The 19,295-nt window shown below is 25.3% G+C and overlaps 2 protein-coding genes across 2 annotated transcripts; both read right to left on the reverse strand.

The window, feature by feature from the left end:
* Positions 1–1,664: 1,664 nt before the first annotated feature.
* On the reverse strand, positions 1,665–7,518 carry LOC145830001 (tRNA wybutosine-synthesizing protein 2 homolog). Its single transcript, XM_082937892.1, has 6 exons — positions 7,461–7,518; positions 4,672–4,819; positions 4,462–4,615; positions 4,110–4,219; positions 2,372–2,529; positions 1,665–2,271 (listed from the first exon to the last, which is right to left on the reverse strand). The coding sequence occupies exons 1-6, from the start codon at positions 7,500–7,502 to the stop codon at positions 1,897–1,899; spliced, it is 987 nt and encodes a 328-aa protein (XP_082794018.1). The 5' UTR covers positions 7,503–7,518; the 3' UTR covers positions 1,665–1,896.
* Positions 7,519–8,131: 613 nt separating this feature from the next.
* On the reverse strand, positions 8,132–16,577 carry LOC145830000 (krev interaction trapped protein 1-like). The gene is made up of 2 exons (XM_082937890.1): positions 15,368–16,577; positions 8,132–10,741 (listed from the first exon to the last, which is right to left on the reverse strand). Exons 1-2 carry the CDS (start codon positions 16,489–16,491, stop codon positions 9,676–9,678), a joined length of 2,190 nt encoding a protein of 729 aa, XP_082794016.1. The 5' UTR covers positions 16,492–16,577; the 3' UTR covers positions 8,132–9,675.
* Between the last annotated feature and the right edge of the window lie 2,718 nt (positions 16,578–19,295).

Below are 19,295 nucleotides of genomic sequence, written 5' to 3' on the forward strand. Positions count from 1 at the left end.
ATTGTTCATTTTATCTAAAGAATTGGTATAGTGCTGTTACATCGGTTAACAACTTTTGTATAGACTACGAAAAGGCTTATGTGGCTCCAGAATAAATTTTATCATTTGTATGTATTATGAACAGAAGTGGACCATCAAATTGAGGTGTTCAACTAAAAATATAGATTCTAATTAATTATTTTATTAATCAAGAAACTCCTTGAATTAACTAACTAGACTGCATTATGAAATTTGCTGAGAATTAAAAATTCAGTAAATTATTTTCTTAACTCGTTTAAGTTAAGTTTTTATTCATCTAAAATGAGAAAAAGATTCAAAATATTTTTTGATATATAAATAATTTTTTTAGTTATTTATTGCACAAAAGAACCCTTAGAATGGAGGCAGTCTTAAGGTGGAAAACAAATTGCTCTTTTGGGAAGAATGCCTAAATTTTATGTGAAATTTGATCATAAAATAAAAGATGATGAGGTATTATATGTTCTAAATCTGTATTAAGAATACTGGTCTGAAATATTTTGGTTTAACTTATGAATTTTAAATGTTTTGGTTCAGAAGATAAGGGAGAAATAAAGAACAGTTTAATTTAAATAATACGTGAAAATATACCTTGTTTAATATAATATGACTGCCTAGTTTTTTGTGTTGTAAATAATTTTTTAGATGGTTAAAATAGAAATAGATTATTCTACTTATGGAGAGATTTTTAGTAGTAGGCAAGTTTTTTTATCAAAAACTTTCAAGTTACATTACAATCATACTCTTTACTCAACACTTTTTTAAAAAATTTGTTAATGATAAATATTTAATTAATAAAGAAAGATACTGAAAAGCGGAATTATTTGGACCTGGTAGGAAACAAACAATGGAAGTCAAACTAAAAATACAAGTATAATGAAAAGTATAGACATACAGTTTAAAACTTTCTGTTGCGGTTCGTGTGTAACTCTTTGTTAATTTTTTTTTAACTTCTATAGGACTTTGTTCTAATAACAGCTTCAATAAAAGCATTGTAGTAGTAGTAATTTTGTATAATTTTATACAAAATTACTACTACTACTAAAATTAACATATTGAATATCTCATTTGCACAAAGGTTTACCTATTAGTTTTCTTTGTACAGTTTTTGAAAAGTCTGACAAACAATGCTCAGCAGAACAAAAAAAATTATTAAAACCTAAAAACTTACTTTGAAAAAATAAAAATATATCCTCTTGTTTGTATACTTTTATTAAAGATAATTGGAAAATTGTCTTATGTACATCAAAAACAATATTATAGATGAAATTTATGATGTGGTAATACGTTACAAAAGCAACAATATAATTGTCAAATAATTAAATGTTGTTGTTTTTTAATTACTTTGTTAGTTAGTTAAAATTTTTGTTGTACAAAAAATTATTGATTCCAGTTATTTCGCTGAATAATCAAAAACCAAAAGTTAGCTAACTTTCGTACACTTTATAAAACTAGAATCTAATTTTAAACTGACTATTAATTTTAACCATAAAATTAAAGCGCTATTATCTATAAAACATTAATACATATTTAATTACCAAACAATTAATCAATTAACTTCAGATTTTTCTCTTGTTTATGAAATTTTAAAGTGATGTTAGTTATTATCAAAACACACAAGTTTCGTTTGTATCTTACATTATTACTGTATAAAACTACGACTGTTACGACAAAAATTTATTAGAAAAATAACTTTTAATATTATTCACAATATTTTTTTAGTTAATTTTTTTTACACTTTCGCTATAAAATTTGAAAAAACAACAAAATAGTTTTCTAATAATTTAAAATTTACATCAAAGCTTGTTTTTCTAACATTCTGAAACATACTCTCAAAACTTACTACAAAGTCATTTTGCCTAACTATAGATTCAAAATTTAAACAGCTAAGAAAAGCTCAATGTCCACTACAACATGATCAACATGAGGCGCATAAGATTTCACTCTTTCTATGTGATTTACTTTTACACCATAATCTAATTGATTTATGCAACTAATAGTTTCTTTCAACTTGTTAGACACGCTGTGAGCAAAAAATAACCAAGCGGGATTTAATTTTCTGTTACAAGAAGGTGCTTTTAATTGTGAGTAGGCGTCTAATTTAGAAATGTCAAAGTTTTTTGATTCAACATTGTGGTGAACATGCAAAACGCCCCCTTGTTTTTTCAGCGCCTTACATGCAGTCTCGTAACTGCTTTCAGCTGTCGGTATAAGTCCAAGTAAAACTCGATCAGCTACTCCGACTGGTGCAACCTGTATAAAAAAATTGTAGATAAGTTATTGCTTAAAATCAACTGCAACTGCCATTCTTACACTTATCTTTTTTTTTACATACTATGGTACTTAATTTTACCTTTCTATTATCCCCTTCCAAAACAGTGCACCTGTGTTGACACTTGTTTAGAATGACGTTTTTACGAAGTGCCTCCACAGCAACAGGGTTCCATTCACAGGAATAAACGTGATCTGCTATTCCATGTACTAATATTGGCAATGAAAAATATCCAATACCTAAATGTATACCTTATAGTTTTAGAGCTTGTTTTGTACAGAAATTTTAGAGGTTGTTTGTAAACTAATTTTCATTAGCACAATAATCAACAACAATTAACGCGATATTCTGCGACTTAGTATCGTCCTCATTTGGACTTACTAGGCAGAAATAGTCTTGATTAACTGTTGCATCATTCTAATGAACAACCGTTTGTGGGTACAGTCCGGAAAATTAACGTATCTAAATCATCACAACTTAACATTGTCTGTAAATACCAATTTTACAAAAAACTTTTGTTGAACAGTAAAATAATTTTCATTACAAAAAGAGGGTCTAATGTGGTCAGGGTTTGATGAAGTTAAAAACTTTTTTAATTGCACGACTCGATTTGTTCGCAAACTAATATATAAACAATTTTAAATGTTATTTTAAATATATATAACCAAACTATATGATTATGGATTTTATAAATGTTTTTCAAATAAACAAAAACTATACAGGGTTACCACTGGTTTTTTCAAAAGTTTTTCCAGGTTTTCCAAATTTCTTCCAGGTTTTTAAAAGAATACATTTTTGGGTCTATTTTTAGTCTAAAGTTAATTTTAAGGTGTGTTAAACTGTGTTAAATAGTATAAAAACATTGAAAAGATACTGTAAAACTACTTTAAATGTGTTTTTAAATAAAAAAATGTTTGATGATGACAAAATTTTTTGAGTATTTTTTATGATATATTTCTTTAGTCAAGTCAAAATTTTACTACTGAACATGTTATAATTGTTTAAATTCCAAGTTTTTCCAGGCTTTTTGTTCAATATTTCTCAAATTCCATGTTTTTTTTTTGCCTAAATTATCAAATTCCAGGTTTCCAGGTAAAGTGGCAACCCTGACTATATCTATTTCATAAAATATACTAACCAGATAACAAATATAATTACTACAAACTTACATAAATTATGTCTAATAATTCAGTTTTTTAAATTTACTTAACTTTCTTAAAATTTAAAAAAATAACAGATTAACTACTTTTTGAAACAAAAAAAAAACAGAGTTCATAGGTTATGGACTTTAAGTCTCCTACGCTGACTGAGGAGATAGGCTTTGAGGGTCAGAATAAGCTTTCAAAACTTTAATAAACTAACTACTCTACTAGTGATAACCGCCAAGTGGAAATTTACATCACTAATTGAGCTCTGGTATTATAAAATGAGAAAATACTAAATTTTAGAGTTTATGAAATAAAATATTAAAATTTTAGTCACTAAAAAAAAATAATCTGAGTTTTTAAAAGTATATTTAACTGTCCTGATTATTTTCAAAATCTCATCTAGCCTGAGTTTTTAAAACAGCTCAAAAAAAAACTTACATAAGCTAGCTTGATTTATCCTTAGTATTTCTAAAACTTTTAATTAGTTTGAGTAAGAAACAACCCTATCATAATTACACATTCATTGTAAGTTAATAGCATCATTCTAAATATAATATATTTTAGAATAAAACTTCCCTTATAAATTTCAAACTTTAGTATCATCAAACCTTTTTAAAAAGGCTTTGAATAAATCAATTATTAAGTTAGTTCAAATTAAATCAAACTTATACCTGTAAACAAATCGACAACAATTTTGCCCTTATTATTAAGCTTTCCCATGCGAATTTTTTCTGTAATATTGCCTGATGAAAACATTGATTTGGTAATATTGAATGTATACCTGTTAAACCAAACATTAAATAGTTTAAGTGCGTTTTCCATTATCTAAACATTAAAAAGTGATAGATAATTTTGTATATGTGTATGTTTAAAGTTACGTTTTTAGAAAAAAAAAAAAGTAATAAATACTAACTAAATTCAATTGTATGGTCGTAAATTTAATGTTCAAACTTTATTTAATAGCTTTTTCACCTTACACAAGTTTAAATTGATACAGATTTTCAAAAGTTAAAGTAAGCTAACTTAATTCTGTTGTCTATATGAACGACCCATGGATCAGTTCCTAGCTTAAAAGTGACATCAGGACTTCTGAAATCATTTGATAGAATGTTATCTTGTATCGCTATCTTATTTACTCTCAAACAGTTGGCTATCATCTTCCATAGTTCATCATTATCTAGATAAATAAGGTATAAATTAATGTGCTTACTAGCTACTTAAATGTGATATAACCTATTTTGGACCATAGATCGTTTTGAAAAGCTGATTTTGAAAAAATTATTGTATCTCCATGCTTCTCCCACTTCGAAGGAAAAGTAAAATCTTTAGGTAAAACAATATTGTGAGACTGGAAATAATTTTGAAGTAGAGACTGTAAACGCTGAAGAAACAACTTATACATGAATAATGATATGTAAAATACTATTTTCAATGTTAACTTTATGTTTAATGTTAATAACCAAGCACCAGTTGCTTTTTATAGTTTTTTAAAATTAAAAGTAACTTTTAAAATATAAGAGATCAAACTTTAAGAGTTTGGAAGGTTTCTTACACAAGCCTCAAACAGAAAAGGCAAAAAATAACTTTTTTACTTAAAGTCTATCTCCTCTGACTTTTTTTAGCAATTGTTTTAAAATTTTCACAGTCTAAACTTTATAATATTAATTTACCACAGATGTTTCCGACTAACGGCGTTTCACTGCTCTCAAATAAATTTAAGAACAGATCTACGGAGTCTATAAATATATACACATTAGAAAAAAATCAGAAAAAGCATGTATAATTATGTATAGTGTTTATGTAGGTAGTAACTCTAAACGATCTTTATGGTTTATAAACAAAGTTTAAGATAAAAATATAAAATTATAAAATTGTGTACAAAAATACAAATTTAATAAAAGTAAGCACTAACCTCAAAAAGCTCTAAGAATAGGCAAGTTTTTAAAATGAAAATTAAATTGAGTTGTGCAGAAATATTACGTCATAATAAATTTAACAAATTTTTAACAAACTCGTCAATAATTTATGCAGCTTAAAAACAACTTATGCATAAATTATTAAGTATATATTATAACATCTGTAGTATATATTCCGATAAGCTTAGCTTATCAGGGTCTCCAGGATTTAACGCCTTTTTACGTTACATCTTATAATATTAATTTATCTATCGGAAAAAAATTGTTAAATTTTAATTATGTTTTTATTTTGTATTTTTTTCATTATTGTCTTTTTTTTTGTTTAAACTCTTATGAATGATTCTTTTATATTGCAAGAATCATCTCCTAAAAGTTTCAGGTCTCTCGCTCAAAAAAGAAACTAGGGAATGGACTTCTAGTAAATTCTTAAACAAAAAAAATAAACAAGAAAAAACTGCAAAAGAAAAAATTATGTTCATGTATGAAGATATTTTTGAACAGCTTTTTTCCGGTGCATAACTTATTTAAAAATTATAACAAAATACATTTCATTTTTCTTAAATTTATTTGGGTACTTACGTAGTAAGGCTCATCAGAAATTTTATCGTACTAAGTTACACTGAATTGAAATTGAAATAAAATTATACTGTAGAATAAAGTTTTAAAATATAAAATGACGTAATAGTCGAATGCTAAAACTAACTAAAATCTTATACTATAGAATTTTGCTTTACTAATAAAACTTGTTAGATTAAAATCAAACTAAAATAAACCAGCGATAAAAAAAAAATAAAACTACACTTAAAAAAAAATTACGGGAAACTAACTACTTTAAAATTATTTAATATAAGGGTTTATAAAGTCTAGTCTGGTATACATACATATACTTTTTCTGCTTACATAAACTTGGCCTTAAAGATTGAATGCAAAAGGAGAACTTTTCAGTCTTAGTTAGAGCGGAGAACTCTTTTCAACTACATATTCTGGAAGCCTTATGCATTCAATCTTTAAGGCCCAGTTTATGTAAGCAGAAAAAGTTTGTATACCAGACTAGACTTTTTAAACCCTTATATTAAAAATTTTAAAGTAATTAGTTTCACGTAATTTTTTTTTTAAAGTGTAGTTTTATTTTAATTTTTATCGCTGGTTTATTTTAGTTTGATTTAAATCTAATGAGTTTTATTAGTACAGCAAAGTTCTATAGTAAAAGCTTTTACTTAGTTTTAACATTCGATTATTACGTCATTTTATATTTTAAAACTTTATTCTACAGTATAATTTTATTTCAATTTGAATTCACTGTTACTTAGTAAGATAAAATTTCTGGTGAGCCTTACTACGAAATTACTCAAATAAATTTAAGAAAAATGATATGTATCTTGTAATGTTTTTTAAAGAAGATATTTTTACAAAAATTAATATATCAAAAGTTAATAAAAATTTATATACTCTATAAAAACTGATTTATGATTTATACTTCAAGTTTTTTTTAGGGACAATATTAATCTTTAAAAAAATGTTCAACTCTTTTATGGCCTTAAATTATTTATTACGTTACACTTTCTATAAATTTATTTATATACGAGATACTACATCGAAAACTCTAATAGTACAAATTTTCTCCTATAAAGGTTTTTCAGTTACAAAATTATCTAAAAAAAAAACACTTAAATTAAATGAAAGATACTGATGTAGGTTTAAACAAAAAATAATTTATTGTTTTGTAAACAATACATAGCTCTTAAGCTCATTAAGCCTACACTATACACTTTTTATTTATTAAAATGCTTTTTTTTTAACTACTTTGTAACTGACATACCCTTTTAGGTGAAATATTGTATTAGTATTTTCAATTAACAATCTTGTTCATTTATCTGCTTTAAATGTCAGATGAGAGCTGTAATTGTTTTCTTAGAACCAGAAGTATAAAAGTTTTGATTAAGAGTAATTAACAGTTTAAAGCTTTGATTTAAGAACAATTTTAAATGACTTTCAACAGAGTAGCAATTATTTAAAAACAAATATTATAAAATAGTAAAGACTAATCTAAACTAGAATTTATAATTGAAAACAGCACCAAAATATTGATAGTTAAAATAGGATAACCTGCGTTTCGGATGCAATTTTTCTTCTAGGTTTTAATGCCATGTTATTTATATATTCAATTTCTAAACAATTTTATAGTCACATAAATTCATCAAAACTGATATGTAAGTAACTACTAGAGTTGTTTGAAAATAGAAGTATCAAAATTTTTAACTAGAAAATTATTTATAAGTTACATAAAAAAAAGAATTAAATATTTTTTGACATTTTTAAAATCATAATTTTAGACTTATAAATTTTGAACTCTATTTAAGTAAAGTATAGCAATAATTTTAAAGGTTTTAGATAAGATAAAATTTATTTTTACAGCAGCACTTTTCACAAATTTAAAAACCAAATTTTTGTTTGTTTTAAAAACACGATTGATTTTGAGTACACACTCGAACAAAAGTTACTTGTAAACTTTCTAAATTACAATAACTGTAAGCATAATAAAAAGTAAAACTATGTTTAAAAAGTTCAACTAGTGTATTTATGAAGAAATAATAAAATTGTAAAACTTGAGTTAACTCGTTAGACAGATGATTAGTAAAAAGTAATAATAAACATTGGGGTAGAGTAGTAAAATAATAACTTGTAATTCATTTAGAATCTTAATTAAAATTTTAGTACAAAATTTAAAAAAAAAGGAATTTAAATCATACTAAATCAATCAAATAATCATAGTTGATGTCAAAAGATTTAAAAAACACTCAGTGACCTTATAAAGAGCTTTTGCAGGTAAAGGTATTTTTTAAATCTTTTTTTTTTTTAATGATCTTTAACACTTTGTTTATTATATAAAAACTTGTACATGAAAAATCGCCAAAACCTAAAATTTTGTTTAACTAAACATGGGTTAACAAAATAAGCGTTGTATACAAAATAACTAGCTATTTATGCAACAAGGATTGCTGAGAAATAATTCCTCTGTACTATCTGATCTTAAAACATGAGTATTCAAAATTGAAGCAGAAACTTAGAAAAAACACCTAAAAAAAGTATTTTTAAATGCGCAAGGTTGCTTTCTGGGACATAACTGTATGAACATCCGATAAACACTATCGATGTTTTAGTCTAAATGTTTTTGTAAATATATACCTTATTTTAAATTAAATATTAATATGAATCAAAATTAGTATAATGAAAAAATATTTTGATTTATTTTAATTATTTATTATCTTATTCAGCATAACCAAACAATATTTATGCACGAAACTGTCGTACATTTATAATAAGAGCAGACTCATCAAAAGTACATACTTGATTTCAAATATAAAATAAAGGGGCAGTGAAACAATAAAATTGGTAATCATTAAGATTACGGCTTTGTATAAAAAAAAAGTAAACTTTACTTCATAGCAAACAGAATAAAAATTAAAGCACCAGTTCTCATTTACTATAAATCTTAATAAGTTGTGATTTAATCAAGAAGAAAATGTTATACACTAAAAAAATCGTTAACTGAATCAAGTTATGTGGCACAAAATGTATGTATTTTATATCTTCTGTTCAAGGGAAAAGAGGGGTTAAATACTTTCTTTAGTCTCATTTTTTACATAAATAACTAAACTAACAGTTACTTTTTACCGTTTATAATTGAACTAACTTTTGAGACATAATCGACCAAAATTAAGAATTTCAATAGGTTCTTTGTGGCAGGGGCAAACTAAAAAGGCGAATATAGACTATTTCAATAAAAATCTATTTTTTCCTACATTTTTTGAAATAAATACCTTACATTTTCCGGCTATTTTCCTTGCTGTATTATCGAAAGTCGTTTTTGTGTTGAATTTTCAAATTTTAAATATTTTTTTTAACTAAACAATAAAAAGTTTTTTTGGTTTTGGTAGTAATTTTTTAGAGACTTGTACTACAGATTTTTCTAATTTTGCAAGAAAAACTTCTTAAAAATTTAAGGGGTTATCTTAAAAAACGTATAAGAAGATTTTTTGTGATTTTAATTTATTCACCATTTTAGTTTTCCCTTTAGTTTTACAGCAAAAACTCTACAAATTAAGATGAAGTTGTAAAAAATGATTTACCTTCTATTACCTTAACTATGATCTATATAAATATATTAAGAACATAATAAACTTTATAACTATACTAAAACTAGTTATTAAATATTTAAAAAACTTGTACTAATGAAACTTTTATTTAATAAAAATAAAAAAAAATTAATTTTGTAAGTAAGAGATATTTAATAATTTAAAATACATGGTAAACACAGATATTAAGCTGTATTAAGATTGTGTTTTAGTTTAGCCATTAAACTGCACACAAATGCAGCTTGAGAAGTGTGTATTATCATGTTAATTTTTTCATCCGTTGTTTTAATTTGAAAAATGTCTTCACTCTCTTTCAGATGCCATGTCAACTTGAGATAGTTAACAGATACAAGCAATACTTTGTTTTCAACTTTTACAAAATGAATACCGCGATAGTTTACACCAATGTACAAAGGTATCACTTTTTGAATTTTTTCCTCTCCATCTTGTCTTGTTGCATATGCAAAACCTGTGAAAAACGCACAGCCATATGTAGGAATTTGAGTCCAACAGTATCTCAAGTACAATAATTGTAGTTGTGAAATTTCACCTGGACCTTGTTGAGATATTTCTCGATATTCTGTAAGTAGTCGTTGAGGCCAATTAATACTACGATTTAGAATTTTACATGAAGGCAGGACTTGCCGTAAAACTTCATCTTCAAAAAAAGCAATCTTAGGTTTTTTAATACTGTATGGTCCATAGAGTATACGAACTGAGATTGCTGCCATTGCAACAACTACTTGATCTGTACTAATATACAATCCTCTTAGTAGCTGTGCATGTGCTTCTTCATACAGTAACCTTATTGCAAAAATATCAGTTACACTTTCCTCAACATTCGGAAGCAACTTGACATCTCTTTTTAATACTAGTCTAGGCTGCTCATTAACACATTGAGACCACTGAAGGCCAGTTAGATGAAAAAGCGCATTTGTCCAATTATCTATTTCTACTAAAGGACTGTGATCTTCTTTAAGCTGAAGGTGTAAACTTTTAGAAGTGATCCATAAGGAAAAATATTGTCTCGCATCAGAAAGATTAAGCATATGTAAAACATCACTTACTCTAGTGTTACTTCCATGTTTAATCTCTACAGTCTTTTCACTTCCATCCATGCTGTGTATAACTAACTGTGGTAATGGTCGAGAATTTAAATCTTTTAACACTACCATACATTTTTGCCAGTCTTTGGACTTCACTTTTTCACAGCATTCCATAGAAGTTCTGTTTCTGCCATCTTTAATGTGCCTAATAAATATAATTTGATAAGTAGTACTAGTAATATGCGATAGTATAAACATAATTATGTTCTTTTAATTTAAATTAAAAAAAACTTTTTTCAACTTTATTAATTACCTACTTATTAAATATGAGTATTAATATTACTAAGTATTACTTTAAGGGAGTAGGGTACAACTAAACTTTTACAAAAACTAACATCGGGTCTTTTATTAAAGTTTAAAGCATTCAACTAAGACTCAGGTTTTAAATAATATCAAAACTTAAGTCACCTTTATAAATATAGTCATTATTTGAATTTTTTTTATCAAAATGTATATACAGCAATTTTTTCACTCTTTATTTACTTAGAAATTCAAAAATCCATTGAAAATTTATTTTATTTTTTAACTAGAGACTTGAAATTTTCAGAAAACATTCCACAAAAAATTAAAAAAATAATAATGATAATATTTTCAAAAGATTAAAATACACTGCTATTTTTTTCATTTCAAAATTAGAAAATTTATCTTTGCTAAAAGAGATTTTAATATCAGTATTTGGTTTCAGGTTAATAATTGAACTTTTAACAAAAACATTTGATCGATGGCTGTAATGTTTTTTTCTTCAATAATTTTTTTTACATTTAAGATTGCAATTATCTTTTTACATGTGATATTTTTATGTTGTTTTTAATTAGTTTTCAAAACACATTTATGTTTTAAAATAAAGTAATTTAGAAGATAAATTAAAATCTGAAACATGCTGTCACAATTTTATTTATAAACTTTTAAACAATGTTATCTATAAAAATTTAAAAATTTTTGTACACATATTGTGCTGATAAATTGTTTAAATTTTAATCTATTTTAACAACCTATTGCAATAATCAAAATATATAAATGCATCCACTTTTTATAATTCAAGTATATCATTTTTAAATTAATAAAAGTTAAACATAAAATATTTAGTAACTATAAATTTAGATAAAAAAGTTCAAAATTTTGATCATTGTAAAGACAACATTTATAAATAAAGAAAAATATAATTCAGTTAATGTTGCTAGTTTCTTTAACAGCTCAAGTAAAACAAATTGTAACTTGATAGAAGCAAATAATTTTAAAATTGACAAAAAAAAAGTGCTTGAATATTCAAAAAAATACTTAATGATTATTAATTGATGCAATTAAAACAGTAAAATTAAAACTTAAAAGACATAACTATCGTTTTGTAATAAATACTTTTATTTAGTAAAATAAAAACCTTTGTCTAAATATATGTATGCATAAGTTTTAGTTTGATTTTAAAAATGTGATAAAATTATTTATATCGTCATTAGAAATCTAAAATAAGATTGATTAGGTGAGTTATTATTAACTTTTTTAGAGCATAAAGAGGTAAAAAAATTAAAAATAAAATTTTTTTACAGCTCTACTAAGCTACCAGTTGATTTTACTGTTTTTTAATTAAAATTAACTATTAATTTATATGCTATCTAAGTTGTAAAGTTGAAATCGAATGTTATTAGTTTAAGATAACTTATAAGGAATTTTATCTTTCATGGTTGAATCATTTAAAATTTTGATCACTTAAATTCATTTATGCAAAAACTCTTCAAATCGCCTTGCGCTCACAGGTATAACTTATTTTGTTTGAATACTCTTTAAAATCTGTTTGAAGCTTTAAATGATATTGGCTTTCTGCCTACAAATTTTTCAAGAAAACTTAAAATTGTTTTTTTTTTTCTCTTGAGAGACAACTCTGCCTCTACCACCTTTATTAATTACTTATTATATATATGTATATAGTATATTAGAAAAGTAAGATTTTAAAATACTAGTACATATTTTTCATAAAGCTAAACGCTTTAATCATCAGCTAGTTTAATAAATTTTGAACAATAACCTTTATAATAATAAGGTGATGTTATTTAAACTTAAACACCTTCTAACAGAGCCCACTTGAAGGGTTTTTAAATAATTTATTGGAAAAATACGATTTTAAAAATACTAGTACATATGTTTCATAAAGCACTTGATTAAAGCGTTTAGATTTATGAAACAAATGTACTAGTATTCTTTAAATTGTATATTTCCAATAAATTGTACTATTATATATATAACTGTTCAAAATATAGATTTAATCGTTTGCTAACAAAAGATCCTAGTGAAACAAGTTCACTGGAATTTATATAAAAACAAATTATACAGTAATCTTCCTTTATTGTACCAACATATAATTCTGTGTGTTAAAGAATCAACACATTTCAACTGGGTTCTGTAAAAAAAATAATTACTATAATGTTAGGTAAGAAGTATAGAATAAAGTAGGTGTAAACATTTTTTCATTAAAATTAAAATAAAATAATTTCTACAGATTTTTAGAGGTTAATAGTTAAAAATAGGTAAAATACATAATGTTAAATCTGACTGTTAGAAAACTATATAATATTTGTAACTATTAACTCTAAACTAAGTAAAGTAAACTAAAATAAACAAACAACAATCCATAATATAAACAAACCGCTTACTTTACTGGAAAGAATACATTAGTAGTTATTTTCTTACAGAACCGGTAAAATAAATTTGATTCAGTTATTCTTTCCATAAAGTAAGTGGCTTGTTTATATTATGAGTTGTTGTTTTGTTGTGTATTTTAGTTTACTTTACTTATTTTAGACTTTTAAATTACAAACATTATATAGTTTTATAACAGTTGGATTTAACATTAAGTATTTTACCTATTATTAACTATTAACCTCTGAAAATCTGTAGAAATTATTTAATTTTTATTTTAATGAAAACATGTATACACCTAATTTATTCTATGCTTCTATTCTTACATTAAAGTAATTATTTTTTACAGAACCCAGTTGAAGTGTGTTGATTCGTTAACACACAGAAACATATGTTGGTACAATAAAGGAAGATTACTGTGTAATTTGTTTTTATTATATATATATATATACATACTTATCTAATTATATAAAAACTGTAATTTATACAGCTGTTTCATACATGAAATATAAAGTTTCATGTACTCCTCAGTAAGCAACAATTTATTACAATAGTGAACAGAAATTTGAATTTTGAAATTTTTTATAATAATTGTGACGTTGTAATGATACAGTTTATCGTACAGTTAGCTAAATTTGAAATAGTACACTGTAGTTGTTAATTTATGCATTTTAGGAAAGTTTAGAAAGGTTATTTTAGAAAAATGTTTTTAGCTATTAGAATTTTTTTTTTTAGACTGTTGGAAAAATGTTATAAAATACTTGTGTTTGCCGCTTAAATTTTATTTTGTTTTAATGTTTAGTTGGTTTTAATTTTGTTAAAAAGTATTTTTGATAATGGATACATATGTTTTGTATTTTGCTTTTCTTGTTTAGTGTTACGTTCTTATCTGATTTTTCGATTTCTATTTTTTCAAAGTTACAAAGTTTGCAGCCGAATTTGGTATTGAATTTTGATTTTGTCCTGTTTAAAATTTCCTATTTAATTTTGTAGTCTGTGTTGTTATCTTTTAAATTCAATATTTAGTTTGCTAGTTCTGTTGTGTGTCTTTTGTTAATATTTTCGAATGATGATTTGTGGTTTCTGTATCTTTGTTTAAAAGTATTTCCTGAGATTCTATATACTGCTTTGTTGTTTTATTTGATGTTACTGTTGCTTTATATATTATATTTGACACTAGGCATTCGTTATTTAAAGGGCAAGGTTCTTTACGGCAATTACAAAGTTTATCATTTATGGTGCTTTTATAGTCTATATTGTTTTTGTTTAATATTTTATTGTTGTGAGCTGTTATTTTACTTCTGAAATTATTTGTACAACTGTAAGATATTTTAATTGTGTTTCGGTTGAATATTTTATGGAATGGGTGGTTTTTGTCAAATAATGTGGTAATCAGATTTAAGAATTGTTTGCCTATTTTGGAACTTACATTTAGACTAAATGGTGGGTTGAAAAATATTATGCCTCTTTTTCTTTGTTTTTTATATCTTTCTGGTAAAGTGGTCTTTTCGTATTTTAAAGTGTTTTTATAATTGGCCAAATTTAATGCTTTTTGGTATTCATTTTTTACATTTATGAAGTATTCTTTGTTATTGGATAGTTTTATTCGCCTTCTGTTTATTGTTTCGGGTAGTTGTTTTAGTATTTGTCAAGGGTGATTGGATTTTCTTAGATGTATCCGTTAACATGTTAAACTCAAGCTACCAACCATACAACAAACCAAATTCACCTATTTTATACGTAAACTGCAATTCCAATCACCTCCTACAAATACTTTTTCCCAACATTCTAAAAGATTTTTTTTAATACCTTAAAACATTTTTCCAAAATAACCTTTCTAAACTTTCCTTAAAAGCATAAACTAACATTCATAGCGTATTATTTCAAATTCAGCTAATCGTACAATAAACTGTACCATTACTACGTCACAATTATTATAAGAATATTAAAATCGAAATTTCTGTTCTATATCATAATAAACTGTAACTTACTGACGATCACATGAAATTTTACATTTCATGTGTGAAACAGCTGTATAAATTATAGTTTTTATATAACTAGATAAATACAATTATATATATAATAAATAATATTATATTATAATAAAGTATTAAATATTGAGTTAAATTCAAACACTAACTTGTCAATAAGGGAATGTTCAGATAATATCTTCAGCACTTTGTGATGTCCACAACCAGCTGCAAGGTGTAGTAAGCTTGTTTTGTTCTTATTGCACAAATTAGGATCACATCCTATTTCTAACAGTAGTTTTACAGAATCAACATGGCCATACCAACAAGAGTAATGTATTGGAGCCCATCCGTCTTTGTCAAAACTATCAAGACAGCTTAAATCTGAAGAGACTACACTTTCAAGTACAGTCACATCTCCATAAGCTGCTGCTTTATGTATGGGAAACTCTTCTTCCCAGCTGAGTTCATTAACACCAGACGTAGTATGATGACCATCTAACCAACTTTCTTTTGAAGGTAGCATTATTTTAGAATAGTCAGGTATCTGGCCACCAAAATATTTGTTTCTTACAATACAATTTACGCTGCTTTGTTTCTCTGCTTCACTACCAAATAATGGATTATAAACAATGAAATGAGACCTGTTTATTAACTTTAACTTCTCCATTGCTCCAGCTGCAGTTAACTTATTTTGTAACAGCACCCAATCATGGTTTAGCTCAGAACTGTAAGCTGAATTGGTAATATTACATTTTATTCTATCTAAAGGTAAAGGTTTAAAAACAGCTTGTAATAATAAAGCTTTTGAACACTTTATCTTGAGCCAGTTTTGTAACAATTTAATAGCACAAGAAAGCTCTTTAGAGTAAAGATCTAAATTTACATCAATATGAGAACTAAATGCTGGTAAATTCAAAAATTTTACTTTTGAAGGAGCCTCTATATCTAAGTTTGTCAAAAGTGGTACAACAAATAGTCTTATATTAGTATTCAAACTATTTACCTTAATAAATTTATTTCCAACATCAATAATTCTTTTTGCCTTTAAGCCAGTTGTTTTATCAGTTTTTGCTGTAAGTTCTTGTATTTTGTTAAGAACTCTGTTACGAATGTTGTTCTCTTTACTATCACTTTCAAAACTAGGTAGTACTAATAGAGATTCATACTGAGATTTATTATTGCTACCTAAGTAAGCTGTACTAACTAAAACTTCAAATTGTTTATCTTTGATTTGTTTTAATGACTTATTTATATACTTCAACAATGCAATGAAAATAATTGATTTGTCCATTTAGCTAAGTCAATTTTTTTTATCAATTTACAAGTTAACTTGTTTGGCAAAACTTTCCAAACAAACTATTACTTATTAGCACATTACCAAACCTATAAAAAATGTAACAATTTTTGTACGCATATTGTGCTGATAACTTGTTTTAATTTAAACAAATTTTAACAACCTATTGCAATAAGCAAAATATATAAATGGATTTTTTTTTTCATTAATTTATATATTATTTATTTAGTTACTTTATTTTTAGATTAAGTATCTCAAAAAAATTATTAAACTATAATAGTAAAATTTTGTAAAAAATAAAGTTGACTTTTTATTAAACTTTTTTGTTTTTCAGTTATTTAAGTTTATTTTTTAAAGTTATTTTGATGTTTTTCCAAAAAAAAAAGCTTAGAAAGTAAGCTTCTACCAAAAACTGCATATTGAGAATTTAAAGAGAGGACCATAAAGCCAAATATTACACTTAATTGAAGATCTTGATAAAATATCAAAATGAACAATTGACTTTTATATTTAAATGTATTTAAAAAAAATATTATTCTAGATGAGCTCTTTTAAGTCTTAGATTAATAGTTTTCTTTTTTGAGGGGAGTTTCTGTAAAGGGGTACCTGTCTAAATTGCACGAAGATAATTTTGCACAAAGGGTCACTTTTGCACAAGCAGACAATTTTGCACAGGTTATTTATTTATTTTTTTAATTTTAATTTTTTTTCTTACTTAATTTTATTCTTACTATCACTTTTACCCTATAATCCTTGTACTCGGTTGGTATTTTTTATTTTTTTGTTTTTACTATCAATGTTACTCCTAACCCTTGTTTGGTAGATTTTTTTTTTGATTTTTTTGTAAATAATAAATTATATTAGTAAATTTTTTCTTAATTTTTACTATCACTGTTACCCCTAATCCTTACCCTTGGTCAGTAACTTCTTTTTTTTGTTATTTAATTATCTTTTTTTTTCAAGTTTTATTTTACTCTTGTGCAAAAATGTAACTTTGTGCAAAATTGTTTTTGTGCAATCTAGTGACCTTGTGCAACTATGTCTTTGTGCAATTTAGACCCGTTCCCCTGTAAAGGATTGTCAAACTAATTTTCAACATCCAAATGTGGACACTACTTGATGTGATACTTTTATGAGATAGATTCATTAAAATTGCTATGTTGCGTCTAAGGAAGAATTTAAATTATATATATATGCTTCCTACCAAATTTATGATAAATACTGTTTTTAATAATGTTGCCACTCTTTTGGTCAAAAAAACTATCCTGAGTGAGCAAAATCTGTCCTGAATGACCTTAAACTATCTAAATGATCCTGATTATTTCAAAATTAAAAAAGCAGTATATAATTATTTTTTTTGATTAAATACATTTTTGAAAGTCATTAAAATTCCAGTTTTCAAACAAAATTGGTTATAAAATATCAAACTATTGAAGCTAGAACAACTAAATGTCATTTAAGATCTAGAAAAAAAATGGACTGAGCTTTTATAAAACTTAAAACTATCATGAGATTCTTATAAAAAAATAAAACTGAGTCATCCTGTTTGTTTTTGTTTTCTTTTTATTAGAAACTAGCCTCAGTTATCCTGAGTCTATGGCAATTGTGTTGCAAATATTTAACCTTAACATTTTAAATCACTAAAGATTTTTTATTAATATCAAACTATAAATAATTAACTTTTTAAGTTTTATAAAAAACTTCTAAGGTGTAGGCTCAACTTTAAGACTTAAACGCACTTTAAATGTTGTGTAAGCTACATCGCCCAGCTTTAATGAGTTGAGGTATACTAGCAGCCACTCTCTCAGCTTCATTTTTTGCAACAGCCAAATTTACATTGATTCCATCCATCAAAATTTGGATAATATTTTGGTTTAATTCTTGAAACTTAGTCATTAAACTTTTAGTATTTTATCAGCAGTATTGTTGATTGATCAACAAAAAAACTACCCAAAAAAATTAATTTAATCAAAATCTTCAGTTGTTATAGAATCTTTTGAATAAAACTTTGTTTAAATTGTTTTAAAGAGTGAAACATTGATTTGGTAATAAAATTTTAAAAATAGAAGTGATAGTAATAGTTTAAATAAATAGTTGTTTTTTTTAACTGGACCAAGCTTTCTAACACAAACATTATTTACAAAAACAGCTCAAACTTTGCAGACATGTTGTTAAATGTACAGTCATCTACCTATTTTTCTTTTGGTTTTCACTGTTCTTACTAGTGTATTAAAAAAATATTATATCTATCAGAACTTTTCCTTAAAAATAGTATACTTTTTTTTTCAAAGTATAAGCAATTAAGACCTACACTACTATGACACAAATACTTCATTATTAAAACTTTTCAAATTTTTCATACATCTTGTTAAATGTACAGTACAGTCATGAACCCTTTGTTTTTATTTTTTATTCTAACTAGTGTATTAAATTTTTTATAACCATCTGAACTAACGAGCGTTAACTTAGCTTGATTAGCATTTTCAGCTATTTAAAAAAAAATTCCAAACTTTAGATCCAATTTTTTCCTTTTAAAGCTAACTAAGATTTTTTTTTTTATAGAGAACGCTCTTTTGCCTTTAACTTAAAAGACATATTTTACCTAAAAATACCTATACTTGTCAAGTCTGATTTTGTTCAGACTATACTAATTTAACTTGCTTTGTCGACTGATTTATGTGACAATCATAGATTTCCAATTTAGCCTCATTACCTCAGCATATCTTTATTATTATCAATTTCAAAACATTTTTTATGTTCAACAAAACGTTTCTTTGGCTTTTAAACAAAGTAAAAGTCAA

Source organism: Thalia democratica, chromosome 2 (genome assembly GCF_965202585.1).
Source record: "Thalia democratica chromosome 2, ktThaDemo2.hap1.1, whole genome shotgun sequence".
Lineage (NCBI taxonomy): Eukaryota > Metazoa > Chordata > Thaliacea > Salpida > Salpidae > Thalia > Thalia democratica.

Bases quoted from the DNA above. Each gene is read 5' to 3' on its own strand.
- LOC145830001 (XM_082937892.1), bottom strand. From the start codon at position 7,502: ATGGCATTAAAACCTAGAAGAAAAATTGCATCCGAAACGCAG. The intron at 4,616-4,671 runs GTTATATCACAT...TTATTTATCTAG, and splicing joins CGATCTATGGTCCAAAATAG to ATAATGATGAACTATGGAAG. The intron at 2,272-2,371 runs GTAAAATTAAGT...TTTTTTATACAG, and splicing joins TGGAAGGGGATAATAGAAAG to GTTGCACCAGTCGGAGTAGC.
- LOC145830000 (XM_082937890.1), bottom strand. From the start codon at position 16,491: ATGGACAAATCAATTATTTTCATTGCATTGTTGAAGTATATAAATAAG. The intron at 10,742-15,367 runs GTTAGTGTTTGA...TATATTTATTAG, and splicing joins GAACATTCCCTTATTGACAA to GCACATTAAAGATGGCAGAA.